The sequence below is a fragment of the Pelodiscus sinensis genome, chromosome 23 (genome assembly GCF_049634645.1).
Source record: "Pelodiscus sinensis isolate JC-2024 chromosome 23, ASM4963464v1, whole genome shotgun sequence".
Classification (NCBI taxonomy): Eukaryota; Metazoa; Chordata; order Testudines; family Trionychidae; genus Pelodiscus; species Pelodiscus sinensis.
Window position 1 is genome coordinate 8820663 of NC_134733.1, and position 16918 is coordinate 8837580.

General features: G+C 46.3%; 1 protein-coding gene across 1 annotated transcript; it reads left to right on the forward strand.

Moving 5' to 3' along the window:
* Positions 1–455: 455 nt before the first annotated feature.
* LOC102450338 (arylacetamide deacetylase-like 4) lies at positions 456–16287 on the forward strand. The gene is made up of 4 exons (XM_075906416.1): positions 456–651; positions 8159–8375; positions 10886–10949; positions 14512–16287. The coding sequence occupies exons 1-4, from the start codon at positions 496–498 to the stop codon at positions 15284–15286; spliced, it is 1212 nt and encodes a 403-aa protein (XP_075762531.1). The 5' UTR covers positions 456–495; the 3' UTR covers positions 15287–16287.
* Positions 16288–16918: the final 631 nt, after the last annotated feature.

Genomic DNA, 16918 nt, shown 5'->3' on the forward strand with positions numbered 1-16918 from the left:
TAATTGTATCTGAGGAAAACAGAACAGGTCTTGGCTTTCCCATAAAATTGTTGCAAAACATATAAGAAATCGATCAGACTGCAAGCTGCCCAGACTGGGAGTGTGAAGAGAGGAGCAGAAATGCAAGATCCATGACATGATGTCCTGACACATCCTACTACTTCAATATGAGAGAGAAGAGAAATCTCAGGTCTCTTGTTAGAACTAATGTATCTTGTCACAAAGCCCATAATGATGAGCAGGGTATGAAAACACACAGATAGAGTGTGTTGCCATTGTATTCACAAATATGAAACAGTCGTTTATGCAAGCCTCCCCCTTTGTTAATTATTACTTCCTGTGCAGTCAGATCTTCATGTACCTGTGAGTATTTCCAGGAGTAGGAGGATGGGGTGTGGAGGGATTTTTTAACAACACAACTGGAGATTTTAGATGTGGTGACACAGCTGCAAAAGAACAGTCGGTTCCTAGTTCCGTTCTTCCCAGCACCGTGAAATGGAATTTGCATTAGGAATTTGTATCATTGCTTTTCTCTCGTTGGTGGCATTGGCATTTTACTATGAACATCCAAAAGCTGAAATCCCTCAAGGAGTGGATCAGCCCATAAAGCTGTACATTGTTCATTACATCGTGAACTTGGTATTTGGTCTGGTGAGTGAACTTTGTTTGAAAATCAGGTTTGAGTTGGGTTTCCAGAGACAGAGGTGAATTTTGTAAGAGTCAATGTTTAAATATATTATAAAGAGCTGGCACAAGTGTCCTTGTCAACGGGATTAGTTCTTGGCGGTACAGAGAAGAAAGCACCATGCAACATCACTCCTGGACAGTTGCAAGGGAGAATGAGTTAATAGGTGTTTAGGCAAAAGCCTTTCTAAAATAGCATAAAGAGAAATAAACTCTATGCTAAGTAGAAGCGCTGGGTAGTGCTGTGAAACGTGTTGCTTATGTAAATACAGTGGAAAAAGTTCAAGGAGGGGAGGCTTAACCTGCAGTTCTTAAGTTTGGAAGGAAGGTGTGTGTGTAAGAGAGAGAGAGAGAGAGAGAGAGAGAGAGGTATTAAAATGAGGCATGATTGAAATTTACATCAGCTTAGCATCTCGGCATGGTCTGAATCCTGCTACTATGAGCGTTCTCCTGAAAAGCTGTAGGGAGTTTCTGGCTATGACCATAGGTGCGGGAACTAGAAGTATGTGTGGTACTGCAGCACTCCCAGGATCCTGGCCTAGTACCCAGGGTCCTTGCTGCCTTCCTCCATGCTGGAGGCTCTGCTACCAGCCCTCGCCTGGGGACCCAGCTGCTGCCCTGCACTCCAGGGGTTCTGCTGCCACCCTGAGCCTGGGTATCCAGTTGCTGCCCCACACACTTGGGGCTCTGCTGCTGGCTCTGGGCCTGGGGTCCTAGCTGCCAGCCCTGGGCACCGGGGTATAGGGGGGAGCTCTGCTGCCAGCCCTGTGCCTCTGGTCCCAGCTGGCTCCCCACACTAGGGCTGGTGGGGGCGGGGACAGGGGTATGTCAGCACCCCCGCTCTTAAAAATATTCCCACGCCACTGGCTGTGACTCTGCAGTTGGGCTTATGTTGGGTTTTTGAAGCTGGGATTCAAACACCTCTTTTGGGGTGAGAGCGTGTGAAAAATACAGGGGATCTTTGCCAGATTCACAGCCCGTAATCTGAGTCAGCATTGAGTTTTCTGAGGGGAGGAATCCTTAATTAGTTCATAACCTCAGGGTAAATCGACACTTCAAGCTGGGGAGCCGGATTCCCAGCGGAGGAGACAAGATGCGCTCTAGATCTCTAGCGAGCATGCTACAGAGAGAACAGAGAGGCACAGGCACCAGCTACAAGATGGGTACCTACCTTTGGCCCGTTCTTGGGCTGGCTAGCCTAGCCTCTGTAGTTTTAGTGCATTTGCTCGAGGAGAGCTAGCAAGAGGACGTCTCCAGGTTCTGGGAATCACACGGTTAGCCTGAAGTGCAGACGGGCCCTAAAATTAATTTTTAACAGTCTGTTTAAGAAATTTGTCTTGGGGAGCCTCACCTTTTTCTGACCCTTTCTAAGCTAAGGGACACAGCTCTCAAAAGCACCAGACTTCGCTCGTTCCCATCTCTCAGACTAGCCACTTTCTAATTTTGAAAATATTCTTTAAAATATTCCCTGTATTGTTCCCTCTGTTGCAGTTGGTCCGGGTGCAGCAGGGTCACATGGGATGGGAAGCATGTGGTTCCAGTGATGGATGGAAACATCAGATTAATGTTTGGGAACCATTAGTCTGGAGAAAAAACACGAGCTCAACAGGGCTAAGAGTTTGCACGGGCTTCCCCTGCCATGAGCAACTTCTGCTCAGCCTTTTCCTCAGCCCTGCCCCTCTTCCAGGTCTCCTTACAGCTGCATAACTCCCACCACAGTCCCTCTACAGCCATGTGCTGCCCAGGCAACAACTGGATACCCCTGGTAAGAAGAGGGATGCGGATCAGTGGAGGGGAATGTATGGAGTGGGGGAGGGGGACTCTGGGTCTGTAACTCAGTGAGAAGGATCCTTAGCCATGCCAGGACAGCTCTGCCCCCTTCCTCAACACAATTAGATGGTCTACATGCACACACCTCTCCTTTCTTAATCCTTTTCTAGGCCGCTGCCCGTAGCACCATCCAACTTCTACTCCCCTATCTACCACTATCCCCGAAACTCTGAGTCCTACCTACTCCCCCCAATATGCAAGCATGGCATCAACAGCTTGACATTTCAAAAACCTAGGAAATTTGTACACAACCTCTTTTGTGTGTGTGAAAGAGCAGAGGTTGCCACCCACACATGCCTTAACAAAGACCCAAACCACACAAGCAATGGGAGAGGTCTAGGTTGGATATTAGGAAAAACTATTTGACTAGGAGAATGGTGACGCACCTAGGGAGGTGGTGAAATTTCTATTCTTAGAGGTTTTTAAGGCGAGGCTTGACAAAGTTCAGCTGGGATGATTTAGTTGGGGTTGGTCCTGCTTTGAGCAGGGGATTGGACGAGATGACCTCCTGAGGTCTCTTTCAATTCTAATCTATGGTTCTACAAAAAGCAAGGAAATAAAAAGTTAAATGACCTAAGAGTACATATTCTCTATCTTTCACCCACAGATATACATCTTACCATTAGAGCTAATGTACACCACAAACTACAAAGCTCAACCATAAACAATGTTCTAATTATTTTCCACGCATGTGTGGAATAAATATTGTTATGTGCACCAAGACATGTGCAGATGTACACTACCATGCTGTGTCAGTGGGAGGCATTTGAATATCTCCTGGGCAGCTGCCCAAGTGCTCAGCTTACAGGGTACACTGACCCTAACACCTCCTCCCCAGGGATGCAAACTAGGGATGTAAAAAATCGGCTTTAAATGTAACCATGTGTGACGGGGCAGCTCCCGAGCCCCGCATGAACCAAGCGCCGTCCCCAGCGTGCTGGGAAGAAGCGGCGGCACCGTGCTGGTTTTTGCCCTGTGCGGCTTGCTCCGCCGCCGGCGGGGCCGAGGACGGACGCCCACGAGCGGCGCCCAGTCGCGCCGCGACCTCGGCTGGGCCGGATAGACAGGACGCCCCCGCAGCCCCACCACCCCGGACTGCGCCGGCGCCCGGCGGGATGACTCCACCTGGCCGGGGAGGTGGCCCCGCCCCGCGGCAGGAGACGTCATCTCGGCGGGACGCTCAAAAGGAGCGCGGCCGCCGGAGTGAAGGGAGGAGAGCGACCAGATGGAGGGAAGCCAGGCAGAGGCTCGTCGGACCCCGGCTGCGGAGATCCGAGAGACCCCGCCGCCACGGCGACACCTCGAGGGAGGGAGGAAGCGACCCAGGGCAGGGTACTGGATCCTCTCCCCCACCAACCAGGGCTGGGGGCGGCGTCCCCCAGACCTTAGGGCCCTGGGTCGGGGCTCGGAGTGAGTGCAGGCCCGAGCCCCCCTACCCTTCCTCGCCGGCGCAGACGCCAGTGAACCACACCGAGTGGTGGACCGATACTGCTGGACTCGGGGCAGGACACCGGGTGTTTGGGGAGCACAAGGGACTGGGACCTCGGGTGAGGGACATCTAGGGGGTGGGACAGCGGCCCTGCGCGGCCCTACGGAGGGGTCACCTCGGCACCCTGCCTCGCCACACCATGTAACTGTTAAAAATCCTAGCGGTTACACAGGCTGCAAGCTCTGCAGGATAAAGTTGGCTCCGGGCTGCCAGCCTCACTTCCAGGGAGCTGATTTCACTGAGGGCTCTGCAGTATCACTTTATACTGATGCTTATTGGTGAACCGTTTAAACGGTTACCTGTTTACATCCTTAATGACACCTTCAATACTGCTTGCTGCCAGGGGGATCTGTTTTTCATTGTTTTTCAGCTTGAGCATCTACTGTCGATTGCATGCTATACCATTTGTGTTGATTGTGGGAGGAATCCTTGAGCAAGACAAATGTGTGAAATGAAGTCACAGTTGACTTGTTACTCCACTTAATAATGCTACCTTGCTAATCTTAGGAAATCTGAGAATACACCTCCCATTGACATATATATTGGCAATAATGAGATTGCTGTTCTGAGCTACACCGGCATATTGCACGTGTTTTTTGAAAAGGTGTTGCACAGATGAGACATTCAAAACAATGCCAAGCTCATGAGTTACTAATTTAGGAATATATTGATGAAGACAGGCCGTTTGCAAACAGCTATCAATATTTTAGATCATGCTTTGAGAATTGATTATAGCTTTTCTCTGGAATCTCTGTGTTACACTGATTGCAACATTTCAGACTCAGAGGCTGGCATCCTTGTGGGTTACAGCTAAGTATGGTAGTGACAAATTATATATTAGCAAGCGGAGAAGTAGATGGAACAAATTGGAAGGTAGCTCTGTGTTTTACTTCTTTGCTATTGTTGTTTTGTTAGGAGATGTGAATTGTGCAGGTGGGGAGTTAATTTAAAGCACACTGTCTATTTACGTATACAAATACCTTCATAAGCGGCGAGGAGTCCTGTGGCACCTTATAGACTAACTGAAGTGTAGGAGCATAAGCTTTCGTGGGCAAAGACCCACTTCGTCAGATGCATCTTCAGTTAGTCTATAAGGTGCCACAGGACTCCTCTCCACTTCTGCAGATTCAGAGTAACACGGCTACCCCTCTGACACTAAATACCTTCATGAGCTTGTTGGTTTAATAAAGTTGTTGTTAAAGGGTATGTCTAGACTACATGGCTCCGTTGATGGAGCCATGTAATCTAGTTTACCCGGCATAGGCAAAGAAGCGGGGATTTAAATAATCCCCACTTCATTAAAATAAACATGGCCACCACGCTGTGCCGACGATCAGCTGATCCGGCACAGCGCGGCAGTCTACAGGCAGATCTGTTGGCTGGGAAGCCTTTGCCGACCGATCCTGTAAACCTCGTTTCACAAGGCATAAGGGATCGGTCGGCAAAGGCTTCCCCAGCCGACAGATCTACGTCTAGACTGCCACGCTGTGCCGGATCAGCTGATCTTCGGCACAGCATGGCGGCCATGTTTATTTTAACAAAGCGGGGATTATTTAAATGCCCGCTTCTTTACCTATGCTGGGTAAACTGGTTGACATGGCTCCGTCGACGGAGCCACGTAGTCTAGACATACCCAAAGCGTAAAAGGCTTTGTGACTACAGCCCTTAACACACTGTTAGAAGTAAATCAGGTTTGTTTCCCCTTCTTCCAATACTGATGTCCCTCTTCTAATGCCAGAGTCACTTCATTGCCAAGCAGTTGCAGATTTTGTGGCTTTCCAGGTCAGCTCCCCCATGAGGGGGAAAAGTCAATGATATGGAGTATGGATATATTTTAACTGGAGTAGTGGGTGGGCCTGGGGCCCCCTAGACCGAGGTGGGGAACCGAAGGCCCAGGGGCTGCATGCGGCTCCTGGCTTGCCTGGATTCAGCCCTTGGAGCTTGGGGCTCCCCGCCTCACAATCCCTCCACAGGACTGGAGTGCCCAAAACCTACTAGTCTGACCCTCTGGAGGCTCTGGTGTGTGAGGGAAATGTGGGGAGTGTCTTTTTCCTTCTCAGTTGGGGGTCATCTCAGTGAGGGTTGGGGTTTTTTTTGGCTTCTCACTTGTGTGCGGCCCCCAACTGATTTTCCTGTGGGTCAGTGGCCCCCTGACCCAAAAAACGTTCCCCACCCCTGCCCTAGACCCACATTAGCTACAGTGGGAATTGACTGAGCCCCCCCCCCCCCCCCCCGAAGGTAACACTGATAGGGTTGCCAGGTGTCTGGTTTTGAACTGGACAGTCCGGTATTTGAGGTTTCTGTCTGGGAAAAAATGAAGAAAATACCAGACGTATAAAATGTTCGGTATTTTCTAATTAGGTACTTTTTTTATTATTAGGTGTGTCAGTACGTAGTTGCGAACTGCTTGGCTGATAGACACACTCACGCTGTGTGAGCGTGTCTACCAGCCAGGCAGTACACAACTACACAAGCGGGCAGTGGGGGCGGGGGTGGGGCCGGGGTGGGAGGGAATCCCTGGGGCCTGACTTGCTCGTGCTTCGGCGGGATGGGCAGTGCCCCGGGATCTGCATGCGCCCGGGTCAGTCCCACTCCCCACCGGCTGATTCTCTCCCCCCACTTTCCCCCCAGCGAGCCCCGCTTCCCACAGCCCCCTCCTGGACAGCCCTGCTTCCTGTCAGTCAGTGCCCCCCGATATCCCCTGGACAGCCCCGCTCCCCCTGACCAGCCCTGCTTCCCGCTCCCCGCGATCCCTTCCCGGCCAGACCTACTTCCTCCCGGCTGGTCCCCTCCCATGATCTTCCCCGGCCAGCCCTGCTGGCCCCAATTCCCCCCCTCCGCCAGCCCTACTTCCCGTCAGCTGCTTTCCCCTCCCCCCTCCCCCGCCCCACATCTGAGATCAAGTGTGTCTGGTATTTTGTTTGAAGCCACCTGGTAACCCTAACACTGAACTACAGCAGCCCAGCTTGGGATCTGTGGCTGGAAAGGCCTAAGAGGGAGAAGACGTTGCCAGGGAGGAAGCCCTGAGGCACTGCTCTCTGCCAGAGCTGGCACAGCTTGAGAGAGATGGTACTGAGGACACTGACAGAGGTTCCTGTTGGATTGGTACCCTGGAAGGGGTTTGCTATGTTTTTATGTAACGTAGACTGTGTGTGACTCGACCAGAGGACTGAGTCAGCAAAGAGCGACCACAAATAGGAGCAGCGAGTAGCAGACACATGCACTGAGCCAGGGGATGCTTATGAGTGGTGAATGTGACTCCATTACAGGCTGCGTTATAGTGGGTCAGCGTTTACAGTGACAAAATTGACAAAAAGGTGACACTGGGTTATCTACTTACCCCCACAAAAAATCTCATGACCGCAGAAAGAGCACACCCCCCAAAACTCAGAGAGGAGTAAGGAAGGGTGTTTAATAATCTCAAAGATTGTCATCAGTTGCATTGCCAGCAAAAATCTCAGCAGCACCACCTTGAGTAGGAGCAGATTAGGACAATCAGGCTAGATGGGGGTCAAATACACCCAGGATGCAAAGAGTTAGACCAGTCCAGAACCACAGGTATTACTTGCTACCTATGCAACCTGCTGGGTTAATCAAGCATCATTGAGAACCAGAACAAGATCTGGGCCAGGAAAAACACTCACTTGTGAGGTAGGCATCTGGGGCCCTGCAGAGCAATGTGAGGTAGGGTTTTTTCTAATGTATGTAGAAATTTGAGCTGTGATTAGCCTTGATGAGCCTGAAGTTATCTAACACAACGTTAGAAAACTCCCCTCTTGTCTCGATCATATTGTAGCTCCTATGGTTTTCACAAGGCATGACTGCAGCTAGTTCTAAACTGGCTATCTTGGGTTCCTGAACAGTCATGACTCAACTTTGCTGTTGGTAACAAACTCAAAGCCAGTAATCAAAAAGTTGCAATGAACTCAAGGATAATTGATAGCAAATACAAAACAAGTTGGTCATCTGAATCTACTTCAGAATGAAGAAGTGACCAGGTTGGCCTTACAATGGGCTCCTTAGATCGCCGCCCCACCGGCACTGAAGTTTGAATTAGTTATGCAGGCAATTTCCCATTCATCCTCCAGGGTAGAGTTGAGGCACACTGACAGGAAACAGTACACTAATTTTTGGTCTCTTCCTTACTATAAACAGGGAAGGATTTTTGAGAAACTGGGCATCTGCAAGGAGGTTTACCTCATCAGGACCTTCTTGTATGGAATACCGCCATGGAAGAATACTAAGCTCTTCATCAAGGACTTGGAGTTTGCCAATGTGTCAGTAAGGGTTTACCAGCCAAAAATGCCATCTGCTGGCTTAAGGACAGGAGTCCTTTACTTACACGGAGGCATTGGCCAGATTGGAAGCATTAGTAAGAAATTTAAAGAAACTAAGACATATGATAAATATGAAGCATTATCTAGTTCTTTCTATTATGATATTTCTTAAATGATTAAGAACTACTACCACTATTTATTTAAAAACGACTAAACTTAAATGTTGCATATTTTTAATTTGGCTAGCTGGTATTTTGCTGCTAAGTCTTTCCTTCTGTGGAAATTTGTACTTATCCTTGGATTTCTGTTCTCTGACCATACACAAATTTTCCCTTTAATTGGTGATACTGGACACAGGAAAATTGGAGGCTTGGTGAATTTAATGAATAGTTTCTGCCAAAAAGGTGGGTTTTTAAGTCAACTTTTGTTCCAATGGTTTATAAACGAATTGTTTAGACCTTTGGTTTTGAAACAGTTTTGATTAGAAATTTAGCTATATTTAAATAATACAAAAAGGATAAAGATACCCAAAAGCTAAACAAAGCCCCCTAATCATTAAAAAAACAAAACCAATATTTTTTGGCTTTTTCAGTTCAGCCACTCAATTGAAACTCTGCCCCTGCCACCATGTATTTAATCAGAAGTAGTAATGTCTGCAAAAGGAGGTATTAAAACAGCTAGTCGCTTTACAACTTTCCTTACTAGAAGTCTATTATTCCTATGAACTATAATAACTCCTTTGGCAAGGGCAGTCCATTTTGTTATTATATGCATCCTTGGTGCAAGTTTTAAACACTGTAGCAGGTGGTGCCTCAAAGGATTTGGCTAGCAAAGCTGCCCAGATCCTGAAAGGTGCATCTCAGTTGCACAATCTTCCATTCCAATATCCAATTTGCACTATTCCACCATCTCTCTTTTGTTCCTGGCAAATAGACAGCGAAGACTTTTCCTAAAATCTGTGTTAAGATCTTATGGCTTCTGGAATAATGGCCTGGTTTATTCTGAACACCACCTTTAGGGTATGTCTAGACTACATGGCTCTGTTGACAGAGCCATGTAGATGAGTTGACTAGACATAGGAAAATGAAGCAGCGATTTAAATAATCGCCGCTTCATTTACATCAAAATGGCCACTGTGCGGTGCCAATCAGCTGTCTGGAGGCACAGCACGGTAGTCTGGACACGCCGTGGTTGACAAGGGAAGCCTTTGTCGACTGCTCCAGTAAACCTCTTTTCACGAGGCATAACGGAGCGGTCGACAAGGGCTTCTCTTGCCGACCGTGGCGCGTCCAGACTATCACGCTGTGCCGCCAAACAGCTAATCGGCACAGCGCAGCGCAGTGGCCATTTTGATGTAAATGAAGTCGACGGATCCATGTAGTCTAGACATACCCTTAGTGTTGGAAAAGATACTTTGTACATGTTGAACCTCTCTAATCTGGTACCCTCTGGTCCTGCAACATCCATGATCCAGCATGATTTTAGTTAGCTGGGTGTCCACTTATCATGGATGTGGCCAAGTTTCCCGTGATCTCATAAAGTTTGTTTACAGCCATCAGTCCTGGCTCTCAGTGTTCTGTGCTGTTCTTTAGCTCTTATTTACCCCTAAATGTCTTCTAAGAGCCCAGTAAGCAATGAAAGTGCTAGTAATGCTGCTAGACAATATTGGCCTCCTGTGGTTTGGTAAATTCTCTGGTTCGGTGCCAGTCAGGTCCTGAGGGTGTTGGACTAGAGAGATTCAACCTGGACAACTTCATGGAAGTGGCTCCCAATGTTCCTTCTCATTTGTTTTCCATATGTGGAACACATGAGGGCCTGAACTCAGGTTTAAAAATCAATCTCTTGCACTCCCTTTTTCTCTTTCTCTTTCTATATCTTTACCTTACCATTCCAGTTACCATTTCACTCATGCATCGCTTTCCTTTCTGCCTCATCATTCATTCTATATTCCACACTCATTGACTCATTTACAGCGTGCCTCTCTACTCTTTCCCTTGTAAGTTTCCTTTCCTCTCCCATTCTTCATTTTTACTGTGTTCTGTTCTGTTTTTAATCTTTTGCTGTAGCAATCTAAGTACCTTTCAGCAGTGTATTACACAATGTTACTGGGATCTGTCATGTGTGAGTCTTCCTGCCCTTAGGAGAAAAGCTGCATGAGCAATTTAAAAAAATTAAGATAATCATTATTTTATTTATGCACTGGCTGTGTGTTTATACTGGTAGAGACAAGGTTTAAAAATGCATCTTGCTCTTGCAATAGAAAAGGGTGAGGTTTGAGGCAGTTCCCTCTCCGTGTGAAAGAAGATATCACATTTCCCCGGCTTAGGAAAATTCAAGTCCCTCCCATAATCCTCTGCAAAGTATTACGTTGATCGCTATAGCGTTGATCCCCAGCGTAGCGGGGACAAGCCCTAAGATTTTTCTTGCATTAGTAAACCAGGGATGGGTAAGATTCTAAGTCACGTAAGCCACCCGAATTCTCATATTGAATTATGAGTCACTCATCAAAAAGTAATGACAATCTGAATTTTCTAATTTGCAAGGATACAGAACCGAATATGCTGAAGACATTAATACAACTCCATTGAGAATTTCTGTGTTGCAGGAATGTATGAAAGAGTCTGCCGATTTATTGCCCGTGAAAGTGACTCAGTGGTTGTGTGTGTTGGGTAAGTGCTCTTATTTCAGATGCATTATGTGGGAACCATTTACAATGAGTTGGTGACCAGCAATATGTCTATGACACACCCTCCTACAGCCGTCTGCTCTTTCAGAAAGTGGCTCAACACAAGCAACTTTTTGACTGATAGAGTTGCATTCTCTACTCTGCCCTCTTGTTGAGTTCTTTGGAGAAGACCAGCAATAAGTCTGTTCTAGAGCCTAGAAGGACAGAGCAAACACAGAAAACAGCCTTCAGATATTTTAACGAAAAGCGTCATTTGTATAGATATTGGGTCAAATCCCAACCCCTCTAATGTCAGAGGAAGGGGACTGGACATACCTTACTCTCACTTGTCATGGCACAGCCAGCTCCGCCCTTAGGATGGCTGTGCATTAGGTACAGAATAATAGAATCATAGAAATGTAGGGCTAGAAGAGGCCTTGAAAAGTCACTCTGCCTGGAGGGTGGGCTAAGTTAACCAAGACCATCCCTGACAGATGTTTGGCCAATTTGTTCTTAGCTGCTCTAGCCCCGCTGCGCTACCGAAGGTGGCACCAGTTAAATCCCTCAGATACAACAGGCGGTGCTAGAGGACGGATGGGTGGGGGATCTCATGGGCCAGCAGGCAGGGCTGGAAGACACATGAGTGGGGTGGGGAATGTGTGGAGACACCTTCCTCCCCGCTCCCTAGAGCCCAGCCAGAGAGGGATGCCCTCTGGCCCATGAGGACAATTTGAAGACTGGCACTGGCCCTTAGTTGACACCAGGGGTCTCAACTCAATTTACCTAAGTCTACCTTGGTGCAAATTCCACCCATTGTGTCTTGTCATACTTTCAGTGGACACAGAACAGTTGCTTGCCATCTTGTTTATAACAATCCCAAACACATCTGAAGACTTACCAGGTCCCCTTCCTAGTCTTATTCTCTCAGGTCTCAACTTGACTAGTTTTCTTAACCTGTCACCGGTTCCTATTTTCTACACCATTTATCGTTTTGGTTGCTTTTCTGTGGATTCTCTCCAATTTGTCAACATCTTTCCTCAGGTGTGGTGCCCAGAATTGGACTCACTACTCCAAGAGAGACCTCTCCAGGGCAGAGTAGTGCAGGACAATCACTTTCCTTATCTTACATACAACAGTCCAGAATGATGTTAGGCTTTTTCACAACTGCATCATGTTGTGGATTCTCATTCAATCTGTGAGCCACTATAACATCCAGCCTTCGTAGTGTTACCACCACCTAGCCAAATGCGCCCCATTTTGGAGATGTGCATTTGATCTTTCCTTCTTCGGTGAAGTACTTTGCATGCATCATTAGTGATTTTCATCTTGTTGAATTCAGACCAATTCTTCAATTTGTCAAGGTCATTTTGAACTCTTTCTTCCAAAGTGCTTGCAACCCTGCCAAGCTTGATACTTCTGTAAATTTTATAAGCGCACTCTCCACTTTGTTACATAGAGTCATTTGTGATAATATTGACTGATGCTGGACCCCTCTAGATACTCCCTCCCAGTCTGACAGCGAGGCATGGATAGCTATTTTTTGAGTAGTCTTTCAACCAGTTGTGCACACAGCTTATAATAATTTAGTCTAGATCAAATTTCCATAGTGTATGAGAATATGCAATGGTGTCAAAAGCTTTTTTAAAATCAAGATATATCACATCTACCACATACCACATTCCCTGGCCAGTTCCCTGGTCAAAGAAAGAAATTAGAAGGGTTTGGCATGATTTGTCTTTGACAAATACATTCTGGCCATTCCCAAACTTTCTTTTTATTCCCTTCTAGGTGCTCACAAATTGTTTAGTCATTTGTTCCAGTATCGGTCCAGGTATTTGAAGTTAGTCTGACCGGTCTATAATTCATTAGGGACTCCTTGTCCCCCTTTTTAAAGCTAGGTACCATATTTGCTTTCTTCATTCCTCTGGGACCTCATTTGTCCTCCATGAGCTCTCAAAGATAACTCCTAGTGGTTCCAAGATTGTTTCAGGTTGTTCCTTTAGTACCCTAGGATGAATTTCATAAGCTCCTCCTTGCCAGCTTGGATTCTTCTAGGCTTCATAGCTGTATGACACTGTGATCTAGAAGAAGGGGAGCAATTCTGGCAAATGAGTCTTCAAGCCCCTCCCATAATCCTTTGCAAAGCATGCCATAGTATCTCTACAGAGAGTATAGCAGAATTAGGAGCAAGGGGAAAATATACAAGGGTCTGTTGACTGGAGGGAAGGGAGGCTTTTTGGAAACACTATGGAGTGTTTCTGGGTAGGTCTGATCAGAATTGCTGGGCTTTGCTACTCCTCTCCCCAGCCTCACGTTGGTGGGCCTGATCTCTGTTAAGAGCTGATACGAAGGGCTGTAAGAGGAAGCCATTTGCAGCACCCTGGAATAAATGTTCCTGGTCCTCCAGGAACTGTGCTACATATTCTGAAGAGCCATCTGCTGTCCCTTGCCTGTTAAACCGTTTATAGAAAGAACCTACTTTTAAAAAGCTCCCTGCTAGTTCCTCTAAATGTTAAAGTCAAAGCATACGACCCTGTTATGGATCACAGGGAGTTTCCTCATTCATTTCAAAACGTAATTTCCCTTGACTCAATAGACTATCTGACTAGCTTCCCTAGTTAACAAATGTTTTCAGTGTCCTGAGACCTTTGGTTAATTGAGAGTGAATCATAAGTTGCTAACAAAAAAGGCATATCCACGACAAATATATTTCTGTATATTTCAACCATCCATTTTAGTGGTGCTGTTAAAAAATTGCAAAATTTTTTTACAGTGCCTCCATGTGTGGTGCATTTGTGGATTAGTGTTTGTTTCCTGTTATTGTATGTTTCTTTAAAGGAAACCATATATACTTTTTTTAGGAGTAAAGATTTTGGGATAAAAATTTGTTTTCCTTGAATTATACTAAAAAAATATACTACAGGAAACCCTTGCCTTACAGCAGCCCGAGTTGCGATCCCCCCGCACTTATGACTATTTTTGTAAGTGCGGAAGGGGCCAAAACCCCCCGACTTTGGTCCTCAGCCCGTATTTACAATGGCGCATGGTGCCTATTGTAAATGCGGGTTCGAGTTACAACGCCCCCGACTTGCGACGTTTCCCCAGGAAACGATCGTGTCGCAAGTCAGGGGCTGCCTGTACCTGGTACCTAAATTCCAGGCTATTAGAATTGAGCTAACTATCATGCAGAGTCCCAAACTCTCATTGGCTCCCTTTATAAATAAGTCCTGACACAAAATAACAGTAAATCTTTATCACTTCCAGTGTTTATTTTATAAATCTCTATTCTCACATACATACTTGGAAACCAGAAAGCAGACAGGCTAATGACTGGTACATACTCCATACCACAGAGAGTCAGATGACATGTTCACAATTGTCTAAAACATAATAAAAAAGGATGGGTAACTCCAGGAGCTATTTTACAAAGCAGATTTTTTTTTTTTAAAAAACCACACAATAACTATAATAATAATAATACACATATATTTAACTTTTAAAAGTTATTTGAAGTAGAAATTGACATCACTCGTAGCCCTGATGACATTAAAACATTGATATTTTAGGTATCGTTTGGCTCCTGAGCACCCATATCCGACCCAGTTCTGGGACTGTCTTGCTACTGCCAGACACTTTATGATGACAGCGGAAGACTATGGGGTGGATTCTGCCCGTATCATCATCTGTGGTGACAGCAGTGGAGGCACACTCACTGCAGCGGTGTGCCAGGCACTTGTGAGTAGAACAGACTTGCCAAAGCCACGAGCCCAAATCATGCTCTATCCATTTCTCCAAGCGTTGGACTTTAATTTGCCTTCTTATCAGCAAAATGGTTCAGTCCCTCTCTTGTTAAGGAATCGGGCCGTCGCTCTTGGTCTACAGTATCTCAACAAGGACTTGTCACTGATGAAAGGCATCCTAGAAGGTTCCCATGTGCCCAAGGATTTGAAACTGAAGTTTGGGAAATGGCTAAGTCCAGACAATATTCCTGTGGAATTTAAGACCAGAGGCTACAAACTACATGTCCCCTCTTCCTACTCAGAAGAACTTCACACGATGGCCAAACAAGCTTTCGAGATGACCTTTTTCCCACTTTTAGCAGAAGATGCCATTGTGTGCCAGCTCCCTGAGGCGTTCATCTTGACCTGTGAGTATGATGTGGTCAGGGATGATGGACTGTTGTACAAGAAAAGACTGGAGGACAATGGTGTTCCAGTGACCTGGTACCATGCAGAGAATGGATTCCACGGCATGCTATTTCTAATTGATTATGGAGTTGTTTCCTTTCCATGTGGAAAGAGAGCAATGGGCAGTGTGGTAAACTTTATAAAAGGCTTATAACCCCTCCCAATAAAAACAGTCCCCCTAGTCCTGTTCTTCAGAGCTGGGAGTCTTGAATTCCTTCCCCAAAGGGATGGCTCTGAGCAGCCACAGAAGTTTCAGGAAACTCTCAGATTTCAATTATTTTGTTGGGCAGCTCTGAATTCTTGCATTGGAACTGCCCCCTCATTTTTCCTCCCCCCACGGTTTGTCTGCTAGTGAAAAGCACAGTTAAAGGAGCTTAAGTATCCCCGTCTCCCCTGCTTCAGCTTTTTAGGATGGTTTGATCAGCTGGTCCATTGATCCATTGATCAGATGGTCTTCCAGGGAGCGATTAGTGCACCCAGGTGATGAGAGAAAACACTAGGGCTGGGAAAATAAACAGACAATGCAACTTGGGCTGAATCTGGAGGTAAAGGTGGGGGAGCAGGGTAAGTGAACCTGTGACTCGTGAGGGGTTGAATCTGGAGCTGGGAACGGAAAGGCCTAAATCTGATGGAGGCTGAATACAGGGCAAATGCTGTCGGGCACAGACAACGGAATAGAAGGGCTGGATGCCAGAAAGAGAAGACTGTGGAAGGAAAAAGGAAGAAAAGAAGGGATCAAGTTGTGGAGAGCAGAGCAGCGCCAGTTATAAACAGAGCCTTGCAAATCTGCAGATATCTGCCTTACACCCGGTGGCTCACTTTGGCAAATCCAGATGCAGATCCAAATTTTGTGCCTGGTACTCTGCAAATCTGTGGACATCTGCTTTATATCTGCGAATAGCCAGAGCTCATTTTTGGGCATCTGGATGCAGATGCAAATTTTATATCTGTGCAGGGCCCTAGTTAGAAAGTCATAAAATACGAACAATATTCGATCAGGAGCTACATGCTGTTATGAGTCTCAAAGGTAAATGCAACAACCTTGTGCCAGGAGGTAGGAACCGGGGTTACAGTGCTTCTTAAGAGCAATAATCACATTGTATGCTCCACAGAGATGTTGCATAAAGTAAAATTGTTTGATTCTAAACTTCTGTATTAAAAAGCCCTACGTTAGAGATGTTTACTCACTTTCAAAAACAGTATTTTTTTTAAATAAATGTTTATTTCCCATGAATGTGTTTGTTGATCAGCCACTCTAAAGAGGACTTGGCACTATGGATTCTAGGCCTGTGTTATCCAAAGCAGAAAGCAATTTCTGATGAAAGAATGGATCTGTGAACACTTGCACCATGCCAGGTAGAGAGAGACCTGGGACAAAGGAGTCGCCAACATTTAAATGGGCCTCCAATGGTCTATAACTAGGAGGTAATGATGGATAAACAAGAAGGTGTTATTTTTAGTAGGCGGAGGTGCCTGGTCACCAGGCACAAACAATAGAGCACATTGCGTCTACGTGTCCCCTTTGTTCTTTTGCAGGGGCCATGAAGGACATTCACCAGCTCACTGCGACGTCCATGTATTGGCTATCAAACCTAGATATACATTTGTATTTCTTGCTACCTACTCAAACTATAGGAAAGTCGAAGGCTAGATGGATGGAGCAAATATGGGGAGAGCTCTTGAAAAATCCAGAAATATCCCAAGATACACTAGGGCTACGTCTACATTGGCCCCTTCTCCGGAAGAGGCATGTTAATTTCAAACTTCAGAATAGGGAAATCCGTGG